Consider the following 22,929-nt stretch of genomic DNA (forward strand, 5'->3'; position numbering starts at 1 on the left):
GAATGTTAAAATAAACCCAAGAGTAGGGAAAATAATGTTCCTAAATACTCATCTAACTCTTATTTTCTGTTTTCCCTCAAATATATAAAGAAAAACATGAAAGTGATTCCATTAAAAAAATGGTTATTTATACTTGCAGCAGGCAATCTGTTGTGCATGAACTCAAGCCAACTTGGCTAAGTTCTGGAATGTACTCTCTCAGTGTTTCAAACCAAGTACCAAACAAATTCATGAAGCCAACAGACAGTTTTACTATTTAAGTGATAATGTAATAATATGCCTGAATTACAGTAAAATACTGTGACTCTAAACGGGTCTAAGTTTTTTTATATCAAGTCTAGTTTTTCCCATACACACAGCTCCTTGTGTTTTGCAGGAAAACAAACCCAAAGGCACTCTCCCAAAATTCAAACTCCAGAAAACTTTTGTTTTATTTTCCTGTAAGGAAAAGCTGATTGCCAAATTCCCTTCATAAAAGACCAGAACCATTCTCTGCAGTAATATATGACTTCATGGAGTCAAGGTTTTTTCGGCTTTACAAATCCCTGGTGCTTGGATTTAAAGGTGTTGACATTTCACAACTAGACTTACATGTCCTAAATTGAATAATACTGTGAGATTATCAAAGATGATCTCTTCTACTTATGCCCTCCAGATTTGTCCATATTACTTGGTAATTTAACAACAGGGTGTCACTCAGTGGAATAGCAATATGAGATATTGCTCTGAGATAAAAGGGTCTTTTTTTTTTTAAAGGATAGTATTTAATTATGAATTTTAAAAGTATTAATCATGTCCATGGGTCCTGGAGAAGGTATAGTAGTCTGGACGGGACCAAGGAGGAGAGTCAGGACGGGACTGAAACCAGAGGGGTCACATAAACCCAGGGATTGACTCAACAGAAAAAGCAGGATAAGGTTTTATCCGTTTTGCCATGAGTCTCAAAATAATTCCCATTTGCGTAGCTATTCATGCTTAAATAAAAAACTATAGTTATCAAATTTCAGGTTGAAACCTCACTTTTCTGAGTTCATTCCTTTGGCCCAATCAATTATTCCTACCTTTATTTTAAGAATATAGGAGCCTCTGTGATTCTAAAGAAAACGTACCAACCCAATTCCCAGAAACATGCACCCGAGAGAAGATTTGATCTACTTCCAGGACACTCACAGACCTCAAGCTAAGACGTCTCCCTGTGAGTAGACGGGAGGCTTGAGCTAGTCCGTACACATAGATCCTGAGCCCAGTTACAGACCTCTGGTGTGCAAGCTCACTTCAGGACCTGGAGTCAGTTGAGAGGCTAGCATGGCAGTAGGCACAGAGCCGTGCTCACTGCTGCTCCCATCTGCCTGTCTCTATGCCCAGAGCTCGCATCCCCTACAAGACAGAGGGCACTGCCTTCATCACTGCTGCTCTACTCCCTGGTTTGAGTCTGTCACAGACCAACGATTTAGATTTCTTCCTGGAAAACCTTGGTGGTTTTATTCTTCTACTTTCCTACTGCCATTTCCTTACCCCAAGTTCTTTTCCTCTTCTCTGGTTTCTTTAGCCTGAATCCTTTCTATCTACACGCCCCACTGCCCTCTCTGCTAAGAATCATCGACCATCACTGCGACTTGCCTATAGTCTGGAGCCTGTTCTTCTCTGTCTAGGTTTCACGGTGTTCCAGAATCACACCTGTTCTCTTGCTGAACCTATCTCCTGGGTTTTCCTCAACAGAAGACCCTCTCCTCCTGCCCTCTGGTCCATGTCCTATACATCACCTCCCCTGCCCCACTACTTCCTGAGCCGGTTACTTTTCTACTCTAACTTAAAACTTGAAGCTGTCTTAAAACTGTTTCTAAATTGCCAAGAGTTTCTATCACATTCCCTGGTAGTTGATTACACACAATCACTTAAGGCTGAGTCATCTCCCTAATTTCTTTACAAACTCTTTCAAAGTGAGGTCCCAAAGGATAATGTGTTTTTTCCCTTCATGTTTCCCTCTACCTTAAGACACGAGTAGACAGGCAGTAGCTACCAAATAATAAGAAAATTTCAGCATTGGGGTGCCTGGGTGGCTTAGTGGGTTAAAGCCTCTGCCTTCGGCTCAGGTCATGATCTCAGGATCCTGGAATCGAGCCCCACATCAGGCTCTCTGCTCAGCAGGGAGCCTGCTTCTCCCTTTCTCTGCCTGCCTCTCTGCCTACTTGTGATCTCTGCCTGTCAAATAAATAAATAAATAAAAATATTTTAAAAAAAAATTTTAGCATTTTTTTTAAAGATTTTATTTATTTATCAGAGAGAGAGAGAAGGGGAGAGAGCAAGCACAGGCAGACAGAATGGCAGGCAGAGGCAGAGGGAGAAGCAGGCTCCCTGCCAAGCAAGGAGCCCGATGTGGGACTCGATCCCAGGACGCTGGGATCATGACCTGAGCCGAAGGCAGCTGCTTAAGCAACTGAGCCACCCAGGCGTCCCTTAGCATTTATTTTTAACTTCAGTTTGCCCTACTAAATTGTTTTCCATATTTTATTTAAAAACTGGATTATTTCTAAGCCATTGAAGATACTCCTACCAAAAAGCAAATCATAAACTGACTTCTTATATAACGAAAGGAATCAGGATTGTATTTGGTAAAACTGTATCTTAACTTAATGTTACACCATTTCATGAGAATAGAAATACTTCTTTTACTCCGAAGAGAATGGGCAGTCAGAAATGAAAAGCTCTCAGTCAGACATAACCAGAAAATTATATGGAGAACTAGATACTTTTTTCACTTATGCCTTCCTTTTTGTGCTTTTAGGTCTTAGTTATTATGTAGAAATAACAAATAGGATTCTGCCCTCTTCTGGCTCCAAAAAAAATTTACCAAGAATTTTCACAAGAGCAGAGAAGGCTTGTTTTACTGAACACTTACACATGCTGGGTGAATTTGTTAGGTCTGGTGAACTAGTAATTTCTTCCCTCTTGCTCTTAATGACAGTTTACACTTGTATGTTGAGTGATTTTTACCCTTTCACTATAAGTACAGTTGGAAAAAGAGATTCTGAAAATCCCTTAAATGTGTTTCTAAAGGTGGGAAGTGTCAGGTTTATATTTGGAAAAGATAGTGCTTCTGTTCTAATTTTGAGATAGACAGTGTCTAAAGGGAAAAATGAAAATCCTGACACCTACATAACAGGGCCTGTGAGAAGGGCTGAGAAGCCATGCATGTCACTTGTCCTTGGCAGGTACCACAGAATTCAGAGTGGTCAACATGGAAGTAGCTGAACACTTGGTTTATCAAGAGGGGTTGAAGAGGTCTAGCTGCAGTCAAATTCACTGGCAGACAAATGAACAGGCCACCAAATCCAGTGGAAAAATGCAAAGATTGTCCCGATATGTAAGAAGCAGCATCAACCAGGCTGGGCAGTCAAACCCACGCTGGGTAAGAAAAGGAACACAGCACACAGACGTGGACAGGCCGTGAAAACATTTACTGAGTTTGGAAACAGCAGCAAAAACTGTTTAATTAATGTCCACTTCTAAAAAACTTGTCTTCAACTTTTCTATGTATTCTCTTTTCTGCCTCTTAAACAGTGGCTCTATTTCCCAAGAGAAACTCTTACATGGTCCACTACTCCCCTACTCTGTAAAAGCTCAATTTGTTTTTAATTGCTTTTCCTCAATCTAAAAATATGTGTAGATTTTCCTTCTACCATTTAAGGTTTTTTTCACCAGTGTGAAGCCCTTGGTTTAGATTTTATTTTTTCCTGTGCCCAACTTTTCAATAAGCCCCACCAATTTGGCTTCTCCAAAGTTAGTGACTTCTTACCTGTCAAACCCATGACCTTCATTCACCATGTTTGACTTGCCCTTCATGAGGTATGGCCTCTACTACTGATTCTCAAAAGTCCTCCTCTCCTGGCACCGCACTGGACTGTTTTTATTACTCCTCTCAATCTTTTTAGCCTCCTTCTCCCTCACCTTCTGTCCCTGAGGTTGCACGTCCCAGAAGTGTTCAGGGGTCCTTCCTCAGCATGCCTGAGCCCATTGCATCTGCATTATGGTGTTTACTTGATGCCACTGACTCCCCAATCTATAAGTCTAGTTCTTTTCTCTCTTCCTACTATACTCCCCATTTTTTAACCACTCCATCCACTGTTCCACTTCCCTTCTTCTGCTAGCATCTCAAACGTAGTATGTCTAGAACCATAATTCTCTACAACTTCCACGCCCTCAAAGATCTTCCTGAAAATTCTTCACTTCCATTAACATCCATGAAGCCAACCTGATAAACTTGATTGTCATCTCTGACTTTCCTTACCAGATGAAATACAAATTCTTTAACTTACTATCTAAGGTCTTCCCCTGCCATAGAACCAAAAATTAAAATTCCCAGCATTCTCTTAGCAGTCCTATTTTTATTTTGAAAATACGACAGTAATGATTAGGTTCTAATCAAGCTATTACCAAAATACTAAGACTTTCTAACCTTGCTCCTTTGCTTGCATACCTCTTTCTGGAATATCCTTCCCTACACATTCACCCATTAAGAGGTCATGTGTCCTTTAGGTTCCACACTTCATGTGCGGATTTCACTAGAAGTAGCTTTGTCTCCCCTTTACATTCACGGCTTTTAGTAAGACAAAGTCAGACAGTAGGAGCCATCATCTTCCTTTCCACTGTTATGACCACCTAGGCTAGGTTCCCTGCCTCTCCATATGACTTGCCGTTTAAGTAACTCTATCCTGACTGTTTTTTAATCATTCAGAACAGGATTTAACAGTGTCAGCGTACATCTTTGCTGGATAATGAAAAATCAGTTCTGTCCATCAGGATCCTGCCAGGAAACCAGAAACCACTCTAGGTCTTCCAAAGAGATTATCTTAATACAGGCAACTGGTGAGACAGGTGAAAGGCAGAAATGCGAGAGGGGATGAGCCCCCACCCCACCCCCCTGCCCCCCACCCCATGATGAGCTGCAGCAGCCAGTCCCACCTCTCCCAAGTAGGAGGGACTACAGAAGGAAGGAGCAGGAGTAGTAGTTTTTCCTACCCAGAACCCAGATACAGGGGTTGTCCGTGAGCTAGAGCCCCAGTGGGGATAGTCCAGGGCAAGCTGAGAGAAGGCCTGGCTGTTGGGAGAGGAAACCATAAAGTACACCTACTACCTGAGAAAATATGAAAAGCCCAGGGACTACCCTGGCATCTTCCCAACTTCCATCCTGCCATCTTCGGGTGGTGCCCCCTAGTGGCTTTTAACTTCCACAGATTATTTTCTTCTTTATAACCTCTGCCATGTTCTTATGTAGGCTGTATCTTTTTAATAATGCCCAGAGAACATCTAATGATAAAATGCAAGAGCCTATACTGTCAAACTTAAATTGGCTGTTGGACCTTACAAATTTTTTAATGCCTAGAACCAGAATATACTTCCTGTTCCCTCTATATAAACAGAGGGAGGACCTGGATTCCAACCACAGGAAACAGAAGAGGATAGACGTCCCCCCTCGAGAGGGACATCATCCTAGAGGAGTGCGGGCTCGAAATGAATCCTCCTGTCGGAGAGTAATACACAGAGAGCATTCCCAACAGCAAGACTGGCACCAGAACTGGGGGATACAGAAATCTAGGGACAGGGCCATGATAGCACCAAAAGTAGCAAGAGAAGAGAGTTTTGCGACAGGACAGGCCATGCTGTGCTCCCCTGGTTCTCATTCCTACTCTGAAACCTGTTCTGTAGCCTTCCTCAAAGTTTCGGGGATTCCTTTATTCCTACATTTAGTCACTTCTGTTGTTTACAACAAACAATTCGGATCAGTACAAGCTAGAACTGAGAAAACTGAGAAAAGCCAAGAAATTCAGGTACTGACAATGTCTCAGCTCTAGAATTCTGTTCTTAGTTGACATCAGAACACTACAGTGAAATATTATTATATTTTATATTCAAATAATACTTACTGACTTTATAAATTATTAGAATTAAATTGCCATGATCTGACATGGGTACCTTTTCCAAGGTGAGAAGATTTATTTCAGACTGTAGACGAATTTCTGGTTTGTTGCTTTGCTGATCCTTGAACTGAAGAAACTCTTTTTCCAAAATCTTATACTTATTTTCAGCATCATTAAGCTGTATTTAACAAAGGAAAAAGTACAGCCATTAAAAAATACCAGTATGCTAAGTTCAATACTACCAAATTCAACAGGGTCATTTTTCCCTTATGCTAAAACATGTTTATAGCAGAAAATTTAGGAAATCCCTAAACTATAATGAGGAAAATTAACAACATACAAAAGCTTTTTAAAAGTATGAAACTTGTTACAAAACCAGTATCACCAGAACATTTTTGGTAAATTTTAGATGGCAAATGAAATTCACTTTACAAAAACACCAATACTACTAGGAGGGCACATATAAGAACATATTGTGCATTATATATATATACCAGCTAATTATGGATGAAAACATAAACTTTTAGTGTGGCATTTATTTTATTTATTATTTGAAGTTAAAAGAACTTCGTAATTCAAATACTATTACAACTTAAGTCATTTTAAGATGATTTGCGCCAATCCCTTCATTTTTGTGAGCCAGGAAGTAGCAGAGACCTAAGTAGCATCGAATGTCTTCATCCCCTAGAATAATGCTCTAAGGAGAGCAGGCAAATACTCTGTTAAATTAAAAAAGCAAGACCACCTTTACTCAAGTCTATATATAACTCCCCTCTAAAGAGTTTCAGAACTACCAACCCCCGCCCCCCCTAAAAAACCAGGATATTAAAATGTTCTTTTTGATTTGATCTGGGTTTTTTTTTAATGAAATGAAAATAAGCACTGTTAAAGATGCCTTCCAAAAACACGTCACACTATGACTACCAATCATTAGATAAACCCATTTATCTTCTCACTAAGACATAAGACTTAACTGAATTTGAAATACTGAGAAAACCTGTGACAGAAATGGAAATTCAATTATCAATAACAAATTCTTATTTCATGCCAGTCAATACAAATCGTTCTAATTAGGATTCATCTAGCATCTAGGTATTAAGGTATTCTGTTACCTGAAAATTCTTCATATGACTGAAGTTTACCTCTGCATATCTGAACTTTTATTTTTAAACTTGAATTAGAACCTTTCTCAAGCATCTCCATCATACTTATTTCTGTTTTAAACAAAAGCTAACAGACTTGATATTTGTTATTTTTTCCAGCATTCAGAGAACTCATCATAAACAATTACTGTGGCTCCAATCAGGTTGTACAAAAGTAAGCTATGAGGCATAAGGGCCTCTTTCTCTTGTGCTAAGTGGTCCCTAAACACGGACGGAGCTGTGCGACTTGCTTTTCTATACGGGCACACAGACACTTGACCACCTTTCACTGACAGGGTGTCTTTTTGTCCTTTCTACCTGTCTTGTTAGAACCGTGTGTTGAGTATATGGAACCTGGTTCTGAATCAGGGCCGAGCATGTTTTCTTTTATATGAACTGTGAAATGTTCCCAGGTAAGGGCTGAGCACTTTCAGCTCCCTGACATGTGTGCTGCCCCACAGCTCCCTCCTACCTCCCCACTAGATTTTCCCCAGGTCTCAGACTATGTTTTAGGAGAGTACTTGGGATAATTTTTCCAAAATACCAGTTTGTGCCAGAAAGGTTCTTCCCACAAAGATGTGAGCTAATTACGTCAGTCTGGGACAAGATAGGAACGGTTTTTTTTAAAAGATCCCGTGATGAGTCTAATACACATTAGAAGCCTCGATCTTCCTGCAAAGTGGGAGAGGCACTACCTGTGAATCCTAGTCACAACTGCCCACTTACATAACTCCATCTTTTATATTTTAAGTGAGGCCTCTATAACAATCATGTTTGTATTTACTATTGCCTAAACAATGGGACTTTAACTGGCCCTGAACAGTAATGGAAACTATTCTTCATGCCAGAATTTACCGAAGAAGTCTGGAGGCATTCACTGTGCATATTTAATCTATGCTGAAATTTCTGAAGAAAGAGAAGCTGAATTTTTAACAGCTTGATCCTGCTTTTTTTTCAGCAAATATTAAGCTCCTATTATGTTTTGAAGACTGGCTGGACTCCAGGCATACAGATACAAACCCAAAGAATTTTATGGAGCTAATCATTTGACCTTGATCAAACTATCATGCTAATGAAAATAAAAACAAACTGCTCTAACATCTAATAAAAACTCGACTGAGACTTAGAAAATAAGGGTCAGGGAAGATGGCTCTAGGGAAGTGTGCTATAAACCCAAGGAGGCTAAGAGAAGTAGCAGACACTGAGATGCTCTGGGGAAGGCAAGCACAGTCGGCCTGAAGACCGAAGGACACCCAGTGTGGCTGGAGAGCCTCCAGCAGAAGTAAAGGACTGGGAGAAGTGGTGAGAGAGGTAGGCTGGGTCCCCAGGGATGCAGAGGTTTGTAGGGCAAGCTTATCACTCTGATCTTTATCCTAGAGCAGTAAGAGGACACTGGAGGATGTCGGTGGAGGAGGTCAGGCTTCCCAAGTTTCAAAATTACCACACTAGCTGCAAGAGGAAGACCAGAGCAGAGGAGTCCGTGACTGCAGTGTATGGACAGGGGCGTGAGGGTGGGTTTCCCATGCTTTTAAGAGATCCAAGTACAGAAGCCAAAGGGCGATTAGATATTTGGTTCTGGAATGCAAAGGAAAGGGTTGGTACATAAATGTGAAAGTCCCCGAGGTGCACAGTGTCTCTGAAGACACAAGCACGAATAAGACTGTTCAGTACCAACTGAAGCCTGGGCCGGGAGGACGTCCAACACTGACTGGCTAGAATAAGGGAAAAGAAGCCCACGGAGGAGCTGGAGGGGTGGCCAGCAAAGCAGAGGCAGACCAGGAGACCAATGGTGCGCAGGGTGAAGGAAGACAACACACCAACACCAGGATGGACAACAGCGAGGAAGCCACGAGGAAGTGTGAGTCAGAGGACAGGAGTCAGAGGAGAGGTGGCTTCGCAGCACCTGGGCTGACACCTGGCTGCAGGGACAGGGCCGCAGAGGGGAGTGGGAGAGGCAGACAGGGGAATGTAAGGTGACAGAGCACACACCGTTTGTTCCCCAAGCCTGGCTCGCAACTGAACCAGGTCCAGGGGCACATGAACAATGTATTGGCCCCCACGAAATTTACCAGAAATAACAATCTGGAGTGAAACTTAGTTCCTTCTCATGTCAATAATGGTAAAGGAAGGAACATTATCCCAGCGTCATCTTTCACTTTGATTTAGGAAGACAAGCTCTGACTTAAAGTATATCTGAATCCCGCCGCAATCAATATGATCAACAGTTGGATTGACTGTGTATCTTTCTAACTTTTCAGCGACTACAGCTTATCTCTGAGCACTGCTCCCACCTGCTGCTGCAGTCGGAGTTTGTCCTCTTCGAGCTGTCTCATCTTCAACCTCTCGAGTTCAACTTGATGCACACAATCCTCTTTGGCTCTCCGGATAGAGTCCTGAAGTTCTTGCAGGTTCCGTTCACGTTCTAATTTCAGTTCCTTTCTTTCTCTTTGAACCTGACAACAGATGCATCCGTCAGAGGTTGGCTTGCTCTGGGCTACATGACACTTGTCCAGTACTCTCTCATCCTTATATACAATGTTCAGAATATGTACAAATTTATCTCCATGTCCTTTTCCATTATTAGAATTAATGTTTAAACATACTGAAATGCCAAATTTTAATCCATCATTTAATTCTAATATAAAAAGTACCTCCAAAACTCCATACATGACTTGCAATAAACTCAACCAAAAAGGCCCTAATCACTTAAAATTCCTATTTGAATAAAACCCACTGTATTTCCTAAGCAAATATGCCCAAGTTTCTTTTCTTCTTTAGCCATTTCTTATATTCTGAGGGTGCCTGGGTGGCTCAGTCGGTTAAGCATCTGACTCAGTCTAAGATTCTTTCTTCCTCTTCCTCTACCCGTTTTTATTTGCACATACTCTTTATCAAATAAATAAAAAATCTTTAAAAAAAAAACAGGGCACCTGGGTAGCTCAATGGGTTAAGCCTCTGCCTTCGGCTCAAGTCATGATTTCAGGGTCCTGAGATCAAGTCCTGCATCGGGTTCTCTGCTCAGCGGGTAGCCTGCTTCCCTCTCTCTCTCTGCCTGCCTCTCTGCTTACTTGTGATCTCTCTCTGGGTGTCAAATAAATAAATAAAATCTTAAAAAAAAAAACAAACCACAAATGGGGCTGCCTGGCTGGCTCAGTTAAGCAACTGATGTTCAATCTCAACTCAGGTGTTGATTTGCGGGTGAAGCCTAGCAAAACGTGGAGCCCACCGAAAACAAACATTCTGCCTAGTAACACAGAAGGTGACTCAGCCTTAGTATTGATGTTTGACCTTAAATATATCAGTTTCCAAATCATTTTAGAAATTCCAGAAAATATATGAGGACAAAGTCAGGGAGATATGCTGAAAAAAATTTTGAGAAACACACGTGGTTAGGGAAGGGGCATATAAATTTAATGTGGAAGAAATTCTAATTATTTTGAAACTTCTGTAGTAATTTAAATAAATACTTTGGGTAAAATTCAGTAAGACCTAACAAAATGGCTAGGTAGGCATAGCACTAACAGAAGTTTTCATCCATCCTTTGGAGCTAACCTTTAATGGTCAACCAAGAAGGGTATTCAGTTCTTACTGAGAACAAGGGCAGAAGGCTGGGCCATGAGCTTGTACTACATTTTCTCTATGTGGGAAACTTCACCAAAAGTCTCTACCATTGCAGATGTCAGCCAAAGCTGGCTGAGTAACAACATTTCTGATAAATACTTTGTTATCTACTCCGCCCATTCTGACCTCTTAATGAATAGCACTTTTCTCCATCATGCCCACAAGACCATTTCCATGAGATGGATTTCGTACGAACACAAAGGAAAAGTAATAGCATGTACCTAGAGTGCAGATTCTGGAAAATGAAGACATAAGACAGGAATAGTTACCTCCGATTCTGCAAGGACAAGCTGCTGCTCTCGCTTCTCTAAGTCAATTAGGGTTTTTTGAAGTTTTCCTTCTAGAACAGTATATTCAGCCACCTACAGTACAATAAAAGAAAAATTACCTTTTCCCCCAAATCAAAACATGAACAAAGTCAACACTGCATACATTTTAACATACTGAAACATATGATGTGGGAACAGGAAAATCATGAATTATATCCACCAATTCAAAGCAGAAATTCTTGCTAGTACTCTAAGGAAGGAAGCCCCTCTAGCGTCTGCTTGGCTATCTCAAGAGACATTCAGTTTCCTGAGGAAGCTCGTTCTCCCACTGGACAATTAAACTGCCAGTAAAATCCTATGTTCAGTCAACATCCAGTTCCTTAAAAATCTGCCTTGGTCACTATGCCAGTATTTCTCTGATGCCCCCTTCATCACTTATGCTCCTTCCCTAGAACTACTTCTGTTGCTAGGTCAGCTCATCAGTTTCAAGTCCATCCTCCTCATGGTTCAGATCCAACTCTTCCCCGCAGTTCCAATAACTGACCTCATGATTACTTCTGACCTCATGATTAGCCTCGTACCCTGGCTGCCGTAGGCCTGCAGTCCTGCTGTGAGTCCCGTTCACAGTAAGAGGTGTGCTAGCACAGCCTACACAGCATGTAGGACTCTTTGACAGTTTCCTGTCCTTCATTTCTAACTGATCATTTTTACTAGGACTTTCTGAACCTCACCAATTAGTCTCCACAGCCCAGGCCACATATTAATCATTTTCCCATAGTCAACAGGAACTCAGTTTTATTCTCCCGAACCTTACTTGTAATCCTTAGAAGAAAAAAATATCTGTCTTCACGTATTTGAATCTGGTGATAGCCATCATATATCCTCTGAGTCTTTTTTCTTCTCCAAGATAAACACAAGTTTTAGCAATTATTCACATATTACCATTTTCACATCTAGTATCTTGGATTTAATCTAGAGTCTAGATTGTAGACTAGGTCTTTTCCAAAAAAAATGTGGTACCCAATGTGATCTCACTACTTCAGAAGCCAAAGAATGTTCCCCGCCAGCGACAAGAACAGCAAGTACATTACCTTGGTCTAAACTCACATGTGCTATTTCAGGATCCTAATCACACCATTTGCTATGTTGGAGAAATTCCCCCAAGGCTTTTGTTTTTAAACCTGGGATAACTATACCCACACATCTATTGTCCAGAAGACTGCTGTAACTACAGAATTTGACATCTGTCCTCATTAAACTTTATTTCAGTGACTTAGGCCCAACATACCAACCAATCATGATCACTTACGTAAGAATTCTGTTAATTCTACCACCTACTTTTGGTTTATCTAAAAAAACAAAACAAAACAAACAAAAAACCAACTAAGTGTGCCCTACCTCCTTATAAAGTCATAGAGAGACACAGAAACAGGATGGTGAGTCAGAATTCCAATGTTCTGCCCCTGGCAACGCAAATGCGTGAGTTCCCAGAGCTCTGTCTCAGGTGGTGTCCTTTCCTGCTACATGACCTCTGCAGATGACCTGAGGCACCTACCATCACGTATATGAAGAACTCCCAAATCCAGACTGCCAAGTCAACCCCCTCCAGAGATTCAGACCTCGAATCTACTGCATATACCATTACTCCCTAGATTATCTCAAACTCAAAAATGTTTAAAAACTGGAAATCACCATCATTTAAGTAACGAGTTTTTATGGCAAACCTAGCAGGTATGGGTAAAATAAAGTCATGTGGTACTTATATTTTGAGGGAAGACCCAACTATGAACAAGGAAGTGGATATTTAAGGTAATCTGAAGTAAATGCCAGGATAAAAATAAGGAGAATGAGTGTCTAGTTGGTGGCCAGGAGCAAAGGAAGAAGGCATATTTCTAAAAGATTATCCTGAACAGAGACCAGAAAGTACTTCTAACAAAAGGACATTCTATAGATCCTGACGTGGGGGAAGGCCAGGTTGTTAAGAACAAACTGTAGCAGCAGGCTGACAGAAATGAGGTCACAGAGGCAGCCAGGAGGTAGATCACATAAGGCCTTGAGGCCTTGTAGGACCCAGTAAACCATGGGAGTTTTACTCTATGTGCCAGGAGGAGCATCACAGGTTTTTAAGTCAAGGAGTGCATTGTCTGACTTCTGGTACCAGAAGTGAGCTACTGGGGTCAGGAAAGAGAAAGGGATACTGAGTTAAGAAGTAAGAAGTAACTAGTCATCTGTGAGACACATAAAGTCATAAAGGAGGGAGCTCAAAGTGGTTTGTTTCCAGGATACATATTCAACGTGGAGCCATGAGGATTTGTTAATAAACTAGATGTGGAATCAGAGAGTCAAGGATAACTTGCCTGTAGCCTGAGGAGCAGAGTAAAAGGTATCCCCATTTATTTATTAAGAGGTGGAATCAACAGGAACAAACTTATACAGGAGGGAGATACAGAGCTTGTTTTTAGGCAGGTTACGTTTGAGTTGCTTATGAGACAGTCAATAGACAGTGTCAACAGCCAAGTGCAGAGTCCAGGGAAGACGCAGGGGATGCAAGCAGATAAAAGTTATATATAATACATGTATATTATGTACACTATGCGTACTTGTACCTAACTCATATAGGACAATCAGAAAGTGGATGACAACACCTGAAGAAATGTAAAAACAGAAAAGAGATTTAAGGACTGGGCCTTGGGGCAAGCCAATAAACCCAGCAGAGGCTGAAGGGAAAAAATGTCTCAGCACGAAAGTGGGGGAGACAAGTGAATTCAGTAGACAGGAGGAGAGGTCAAGCAGAGAAGTGTTTTAGAAAGGGCAAGACCAAACTGGGTGAGCATGAGGGAGAGGGAATAGAGTCATCAGGGAAAGCAGGAGTGGAGGGTAGCCGTGAGTATTCCTTAAGTCTTCAGATGGTAAACCTCGTTAATGCCTTTTCTTTAACTCCCATTCCGCTTTTCTCCACCACCTTATCACAGCTCTGACTTTTGGGCCTTCATCTCCTTTTATATCTATTATTGCCTCCCTGGTCTTCCTGACTTGAGCTTTACCCTCCTCCACTCTCTGCCCACTAGACTTCCACCAGAATAACTGTCTGAAAATGAAAATCTCATTTCCTTGTTCTCTTACATAAAAGTCTTCATTAAAAAAACTAAGTTTCTCAAATTTCTACCTTTCCCAAGCTGGGTTACCAGCTGAACCACAGAACATAACAAATGATTCAAGTAAGTATTTTCTCTGTCTCCTCCTAAAATGGCACACGACTATACCAACACATAGAAGCACAGGCTAAAATTAATCCATCAGCAACCTTGGATGCTGGCAGGCATTAGGCCTTAATTCTCTCAGGAAACCCTGGCTGAGAAAGTCTGCAGCATCAAGTATAACCTCCTCAAAATGGAACAGAACAGAATTTATATTCCATAAACCTCTCTATACCTTATTTCTTGAGGCATATTCTTTCCTCCCTCCTTCCCACATCAAACTACATACAGTTTTCTTAACGCCAAGCCAATTTCAAACTTCTTTGTTTGGAATGTCCCTTGAGTCCACCTAGTAGTATCTGCTAATCTGTATCAAAGTGAATGCATTATCTTATCCATAAAACACTTCCTCACATTATTCCCTTATGTAGAACTGAGGTCTTCCTTCTTTGTGGGTACACGATAGCAATCTTTTGCTATCTGATGGAAGTTATGCAGAAGACAGAAGAAACATGATGTCAGCTATGCAGAAGGCAGGACAAGAGTATCATACTCATACAACATTAGTTTAAGACACATTCATTACTTAACAATCACTGGGTTTAGCTCATCAGTCTATACAACCAGGTCTTTAGCAATATACTGGATTCTGGAAATACAGATTTGGAATATTTCACTTTTCCCACAAGGCCTCAAGGCCCCAAGTGGATGGTAGATATAGGTCAGTATGTTATCTGTTTCAAGGTTAACTAACCCTTCATTTATTTGGGGGGAAAGTTTATGTATAACTCCAGAGAATAATAAATTATTTTATCAAACAGAAAAATTTCCACTAAAATAATCTGCTCCTTCTCAGGGAACAAAATAATCCCTCCAAAATGGTCCCAGAACATGACCACAAAATATTAACTGATAGACTAATAAACCCAATCACCCACAAGGATATATACAATTAGATGCCTATCATAAGCTTAAAATATTAATTTGTTATTATGAAATACTGGTGTCTTGCAGATCTGACTCCATGTAGTTTTATTTACTACCTATACTCCTTCACCACTACATCCTGAATTGGTGGGCTATTAGCTAGTTAGCATCTTTTTGGTAAGGCAAGATGGAAGTTCCTCATAATAAGCAGATGAGTTCCATTTTACTATTAACTAGTTATTTTGTGCCAAAGAGCAGAAATAAGAAGAACTTTAAATGGCTGCATAGTATGTTCCACCAATATTACCCAGACTCCTTCAGATGAACTTTCTAAGTATTGAAAGAGTTATACATTGAAGAAAACAGGTAAATAAAGTGAAAATGAATGAACAGAAAAGGCTCACACATTTTAGACCTAAAATAGTACAGTGAGATTCTCAGAGAATTCAGCTTGAAAGGTTTCATCCTACTAAGGAAAAAATTGTTTTTTTCTCCCCTAATGGACTTAATTTTACAGTAACTTATCAAGTTTTAGAAAACAGATCTCATCTGAGTTGACCATATTCTTCTAGATGACTTGTTACTGTTCAGTGTATTTCAGTCGAAATACAATGGCAACATCCAATGTACTTTTTGATGGGACTAATTCAAATAAACAGCTCAGCCACTTACTAGACAAATTTCATATTCCATTTTCTGAGCAGAGCCCTTACTAACTAGTCAGAAGCTTGTCAATTCAAGCTGAAATGGTAGGAGAAATTGTATATATGGGAAGCCAATTGAGAAGATTAAAAAGCAAAATTACAACCAACCAAAAATGACTTTTTTTCAATTCATTACATAAAAACTGATTTTTCTTTCTTTCCTTTTTTTTTTTTGGCACTAGAAAGCTCAATTAGGGCACAAGCTGGATTTGTCAAAATTATTAACTAAAAAATGTTTCAAGATTGGACTTTTGCAAACCTCAACCCTGAAAAATTCTTCAACAGCATTTAAAAAATGATACAACAATAAACTCGTCTTGGGGCACCTGGGCTGCTCAGTGGGTTAAAGCCTCTGCCTTTGGCTCAGGTCATGATCTCAGGGTCCTGGGATCGAGCCCCACATCGGGCTCTCTGCTCAGCAGGGAGCCTGGTTCCCTCTCTCTCTCTGCTTGCCTGTCTGCCTGCTTGTGCTCTTTCTGTCAAATAAATAAATAAATAATCTTTAAAAATTAAAAACAAAGAAACTCCAATAAACTCGTCTTGCCTTAAAAGCTAAATGAAAAATTCAAAAACTTTAAATATTATATGGCTCACTCAGATGCAATTCATAAAGGATACATGAGAACTATAAATGCTACTTAATATACAAGTCATATTTAATACAAATACACACATACTATAAAGTTTTTGTGAGGGCCTCTGACTTTTTAATTTTGGTTATTTGCATATTAAAGAACAGATGCTTTAAAGTAGTCCTATTATCTTTTTCTTATAACTCACTGGTTTTTCACATTTTTAATGGTTGAGAATTAAGGGAGATAAAGTTCTGTTCCTTTCAAGTCAAAGGCTTGGGGGCCTTCTGCTCAGTCTACCCACAGAAGACTAACTGCCCTGACCTCCCCCAAAACACAACTGGAACAACCCACACAAAACAACTGCTTTCACACACTGAAGAATGGGTGGCCTGGGACCATCATCCCTGACAGAGCAGAAAAAAATGAGGCCCTAAAAGGAACTCTAGTGCACTTCCTAGAGGCATTTTCCAGACACTAGTTCAGAGAAGGGGGGACCCAGCAGAGCCTCACAATCTGGCTGAGTTGAGGCAATAGGTGAGTGAAGAGACAGAGGTGAGTCAAGTTCATGAGGGAGGAGGGAGATGCAGAGAAAGTGAGCCCCAGAGATGTGCAGAGTAGTCTACAACCCCGCAAGGCCGGGACATTACCACTGGAAAGCTGTAGGATGAAGCATTCCCAGAGCTCGGACAGGTCTAAGAGGAGTGTGCGTTCTTACCTGTCCGATGGGAGAGATGCTGTAACACACCAGGCATCTACATAATCCTATGGAGCCCAAGCAGAATGGGGTGTTCTCAACTCACCCTAGCCAAACTAAATTTAAAGGATCCTACTCATCCCAAGTAACATCACGTCACGACAAGATCCATCAACTGACAATGTAAAGTTCACAATTTCTGGTATCTAACAAAAAATTATCCATCATGCTAAGGAGAAAATGTAACCTATGACCAGGTGAAAAAATCAACAGAAAGGGACCTCAAAATGATATAGATGTTGGAATAAGTAGATAATATATTATAAAAATATTGTAGATACTAAAAAGGAAAACATGACCATGAGGAAAAGTGGAATATGTTTAAAAAAAAAAAGGAAAAAGGTCCTAATGGACCTTTCAAAGATGAAAAGTGCAGTATATGAAATGAAAAATTATGCTCAATTAGGTTCATGGCAATTTAGACCCTTCAGAAGACAAGACAGGTGAACCTCAAGTCCCACCTCTAAAAACACCCAAAATGAAGCACCGAGAGAAAAAATCTAAAAGCAGATTTAAACCCAAGCATATTAAAAAAAACAAAATAACAAACCCCTAGCATGTCCGTAATTACCAATTAAAAAAATGGTTGAAGTCAGAGAAGAAAATAAAGTAACTTCCAAAAACATTCTAGTCAGTACCCTGCTCCTATCTCCTGGTCAAGTGTAGCAAACCATCCTGCCATTGGCGTCTTCTCCCACTTATAGATACATCATTAACCACTAATACAAAAGTTACATTTCAGTATTTGCAACACGTCTAATTTTGAGGGTTTTTGTTTTACACAGTAACTTGAGTGTGAATAGGTTAAGTACTGAACTTCTGCTTTCTGGATTAAGATCAGATGGTCTCATTTTCTTTTTAAAGATGCCATTTTTTCCAGAATTAAGTTCTTTAAAAGGGCTTCTAAGTTTCTGATTTTTTTTATTAACAAATCATAACATTTATATATACTTAAATGTCTTTTCTTTTTACATACAGAAGTAGGCTTTTTTCCTAGAGTATTCATTTTTTGAAAGAATAATACATTTGCAGGGTTCAAAATCGAAAAAGCACCTAACAGCTTAAGAGAAAGGCCTTCCTCCTATTCCTGACCCATTCATCCACTTTACCCAAGCCAATGTACAACCACTATAACTTCGATATTCCACAGATTTTCTTTAATGCATGTACCAGGTACTGTCGTTAATAGTTTCTCTTTCCACCTTTGATGTCTACAGATGCGATTACCTTTTTCTTTACAAGCGATTCTCTCTCCCGGTCTCTTTTCTTCCATTCCTCTGCAAGAGCCTGCATATGAGCCAATTCCTTCTGCTTTAGCTACAAGAGGAAGACAAAACCGTCCCAGCAAACACATCAGTATTTCCAGCACACAAATCAGCTGTTCTATGGTAAAGAATTAATACTGTTCACCACTATGTTTCTTCCAGGATTCTCTTTTATTCCTAAACTAAACAAAGGGAAGGCCTGAGGCAAGGAATGCCCATATGAGAATAAAGCTAACGTAAGACCTGTTCGCTCTCTTGTTTCCAGAAGGATGATTCCAGGCTCCAGGAGGGAACGCTACACGAGGGCCTGAAACTAAAGGAAACATTCAAGTATTCAAACTTTGCCTTGTAACCTTCAGTCCGAATCCTGCCCCAGAGTCACGGAGAAAGTTTAGGGGAATTCTGTGTAGCTTCTGCCCACTTGTCATTTATGGAGTACTTTTTTATTGTTTTTCTGTAAGAGCAAAGCATTCTGGATATTCAGAGGGACTGGGTAGGGTACCCAATGGACAGAGGGAGAAAAGCCTTACGGAGAAGAAAAGCAATGTAGTCAGTGGATAAAGTCACCTGATTTTCAAAAATGTCTTCCTGCATCTCTTTCCACATTTCCAGCTCCAGAGCAGCTTTGTATTCTAAGGTTTCTCGAGGCTCTGTCAGGACTTCTGAAGGACAAGGTGCCGGAGGAACGGAAGGTGGCTTTTGCTGCACAGCAGATAAACCCTGACATCGGAACAAAAATGAAATGAATCCCACACGCTCACACCCGCAGTGCAGGAGATCCACCGTAAGGAGTCAGGTTTCATTTTCAGGGATACTGACCTGAGACGAATCAGAGACAAGGATCTCACGCATTTTTACGAGTCCATAATCTTCGAGAGTTACTGTGTAAGAAAGATCCATTATCCTGTTGTTTGACCTACAGATGGATCAGAAATATCTTAAAATTCATGAAAACCCTTTCCCATTATTGCTTCGTTTATTTCCCCAATGCTATACAGTGACTCGGTCACATTTCTTAAACCTGACACTCTCGCTACTCCAACTGCAGTTAAGTTCTCTGGGCTTCAATCAAGACCTTCCACATACAGGATCGTACTTGAGCATAAACACTCTAATTAGCACATACCCACATTTATTTTAAAATGACCTCTAACACTGTAGATGTAGAAAAATGTAAAAACCTAATGTCGGTAGGTAATCATTACTGAGCTTTCATTTCCTTCCTCTCTTCCGTTTTCTGCATGTGCAGAGGGACATGCACTCGTGCACGATAAGATCAAACCATTCTGTCCCTCTCTCCATTTCCACCTGGAGCACTTTTCTGAGGTCATCAACATTAACTCAGTGTATGCTTTAATACCAATACAATATCCTAATGAATTTACATAGTAAAATTAAGAAAAAAAACAATTCCCCTCATCTTGATTATATAAAGATTATTCTGAATTCTTATTCTACCTTTTCCCTTGGACGAAGCACTTGTACATAAATCTTTTACTGGATGTGAGTGTTGCTTCAGGATAATTCCTAAATATTTATTAATCATATGTAATTATTACAATGAGGATTTCTCTATCAGAGAACTACTAGGTGCATTTACAAAACTGTTAGAGGAGAATACAATCTTGGGTACAAGAAATGTAGCTTTGTCTAAATCTATCTGTTCCATAAATCCTTGGTCAAACACAACTTCAGTGAATGGAACCCACACATGCAAACCTTTAATAATCAATTTTTACATTTTCTTCTAATCTCATAGCCTTTAGAAGACATGAATAAAGCAAAATTAAGCACTGTCTTACCTAAGTGTCCTAAAACGTTTCTGTCTACAGAGCAGGGCAATAAAAATTAATGTTTATAACCCACAGATTTAAAAGAACTCATAATGATCTGATTATTTTCACGATTTCCTACTTATGTGACCAAACCATGGTTATTATTATTTTTTTTTTAAGATTTTTTTTATTTGGGGTGCGTGGGTGGCTCAGTGGGTTAAGCCTCTGCCTTCAGCTCAGGTCATGATCTCAGGTTCCTGAGATCAAGCCCCACATCAGGCTCTCTGCTCCGTGGGGAGCCTGCTTCCCCCTCTCTCTCTGCCTGCCTCTCAGCCTACTTGTGCTCTCTCCCTGTCAAATAAACAAATAAAATCTTTTGGAAAAAAAATTTTGTTTATTTGACAGAGCTGGAGAAGGAACACAAGCAGGGGTAGTGTGAGAGGGAGCAGCAGGCTCCCTGCTGAGCAAGAAGCCCGACGCAAGGCTCCACCCCAGGATTCCCAGATCATGACCTGAGCCAAAGGCAGGCACTTAACCAACTGAGTCACCCAGGTGTCCCAAGAATGGTATTTTTAGAATAATTTTCAGTTCAGCAGAATAACTGACACTGTAAAATACCTGTTCCCAGATCCTCCAAATAAGTCAGTTTTATTCAACTCTTCACTCCCTGGAAGTAAGTAGACGTGGCGAAGAGTAAGGGAAGAGATTTCAACATTACTTTTAGGACCACAGCTTTTTACTGATCCTGATTTCTTTCTACATTCTAATTATGCTTCAAAAATCCAAGTATGTGATGTATAATGTTCAAGTTTATTTAAACTTCTGTTGCTAAATTTAAAAAGCTCAAAAGATGTCTTTTGTGGAAGACATGTGAACTTCAGTTTTTCACTGTGGTAATAAAGCCCAGGGCAGAAAAACAATACTCTTCTTAAAGTGCCAAACATTTGTAACATTCTCAGCAATTAGAATTAAAGCAGAAGTTGAAATATTGTCAAGTAGAAACAACAGTCACTCCCAATACAAGACAATGTAACAATGGATCATAAATTTGACCTTGACTTACCAAAAAAAAAAAAAAAAGGCCAGAATTTACAATTGTCAGGCTTAAGGTGGGTGGGTGGGAAATACTTAAGAGCCTGAATGTTAACAGTATCACAGGGTATGGTGGTACCTGAAAGCTACAGGGGGCTAGATAGCAAAGGAGAATATAGACCCCATATGAGAACAAAAATGACAGGAAAGGACAAGGCTGTAGCCAGCTAATGAGAAGAAAAGGCAAGGGAAGGCCAGTTCTGGGAAATCCATTACCCCTGTGCAGCTATGAAAGGCACACTTTCACTGTAAGTCTGACGCCAACACTGTTCACCACTGGAACCTAAAAAGCGAGTTTTTTCTGAAGACAGGACGTTAGAAAGCTGGATTCTGGCGATCCCCAGAAGTAAATCTTTACTCATTTTATCCTTGTGCCATAATTCAACCAGCAATGGAATCCTAAGGAAAAGAGAAACCAGTGTTCATAACTATCAGTTCTGAACTAAGGCACGGACATCTTTGAGTTTCCTGAATGTATTCAGAGATGGTTTGTTACCTGGATCAGAAAGGCTCGATTCCATAGGTAACAAACAGAAAATACTATCACATTTTCAACATCTCTTTCTGTGCAATAAAGAAAACCCTTCAAATACCATTCTTTTTTTTCTTCCTCCTTCTCTTTAAATTAATATGCAAATTTGAATGGCGATACCCTGAGAAAGTAAGAAGACATTTCTGATCTCACTTTTCTTCACAAATCCAATTCAGACGGCTGGATTAACACCTCCATTTTATACAGATGACCAATCAGAAAAAGCAAGCAATACACTACAGTCAACTGGTGAAGCAAGAATAAAAAGTAAATAGCTTGCTCGTATTTATCTTCACATATTAACAAAAAAAGAGAATACTTTTCAGAGTTTCTTCTTTACTCGTAGACTGTATTAACACAGGTCTTCCATGCAAATCAAGACAAATAAGACACGAAAATCTACAAAGAGCCTCCATAACTACATTAAAACTTGACATCAGAAGGACAAACGTCACCACCCTTCTTAGCACATTTATTTCTAGGTTTTTTTGTTTGGGTTTTTTTTCTAGGTTTTCAAACGCACTGACTGATGTGAGTCTAAAACTCTAGGAATTCCTCTTGTTAACAGGGTATCAATTTTCCAGACTGACTTCAGAGCATACGCACCGTATGTGTATTACCTTAAGAAGGTATCCTGCAGCTGATGAGGGAGAGTTGCAAAATCAAATGCACAGTAAGACTGTGGAAGAAAAACCTCCATGTTTTTGCGAACTTCTATGGGAGGATTAGTCATAATGGGAGCTGCGCTACCAAAGAATGGATAGGAGTACCTAGAATGTAAGAAAAACAAAGTCCTATGATACACTTGACAGATAAAACTTAGTCTGTTTTTTAAAAATAAACTATGAATATAATGAACAAATACAATTTTTAAAATTGGTAGATGGTACAAATACATGATGGTTTTAGGCCTAACACCAACTTTAAAATACTGCCAATACTGTCAGTGTTGACATAGAAACTGTAGCAGTTCTAGAGAAAAGCATTCTGTGTACAGCAGTAGTTCCCAAAGCTGCTTTACAAGTGATCCTAGAATGACCTTCTGGGGAAGAATTCTGGTATTTTGAAGGCAATGACACCAAATAAGGAAGAGCTGATCATTTTGACACATTCTAAGTAAGACTAAGATTTAGGAAGGACAATGAGGCCACTAAACAA

The 22,929-nt window shown here is 40.0% G+C and overlaps 1 protein-coding gene across 4 annotated transcripts in view; it reads right to left on the reverse strand.

The window, feature by feature from the left end:
• CEP120 (centrosomal protein 120) overlaps positions 1-22,929 on the reverse strand; it is an 81,637-nt gene that overhangs the window by 18,704 nt on the left and 40,004 nt on the right. For all 4 annotated transcript variants that reach the window (XM_045081420.1, XM_004761349.3, XM_004761351.3 and 1 more), the window contains exons 11-18: positions 22,392-22,541; positions 21,456-21,638; positions 19,192-19,288; positions 18,940-19,092; positions 18,335-18,424; positions 10,951-11,043; positions 9,352-9,513; positions 5,974-6,096 (exon numbers count right to left, since the gene is read on the reverse strand). In XM_045081420.1, coding sequence (XP_044937355.1) covers positions 5,974-6,096; positions 9,352-9,513; positions 10,951-11,043; positions 18,335-18,424; positions 18,940-19,092; positions 19,192-19,288; positions 21,456-21,638; positions 22,392-22,541 — 1,051 coding nt within the window. The remainder of the gene's footprint in view (positions 1-5,973; positions 6,097-9,351; positions 9,514-10,950; positions 11,044-18,334; positions 18,425-18,939; positions 19,093-19,191; positions 19,289-21,455; positions 21,639-22,391; positions 22,542-22,929) is intronic.

Source organism: Mustela putorius, unplaced genomic scaffold (genome assembly GCF_011764305.1).
Source record: "Mustela putorius furo isolate JIRA1106 unplaced genomic scaffold, ASM1176430v1.1 tig00000561_pilon_pilon_pilon, whole genome shotgun sequence".
Classification (NCBI taxonomy): domain Eukaryota; kingdom Metazoa; phylum Chordata; class Mammalia; order Carnivora; family Mustelidae; genus Mustela; species Mustela putorius.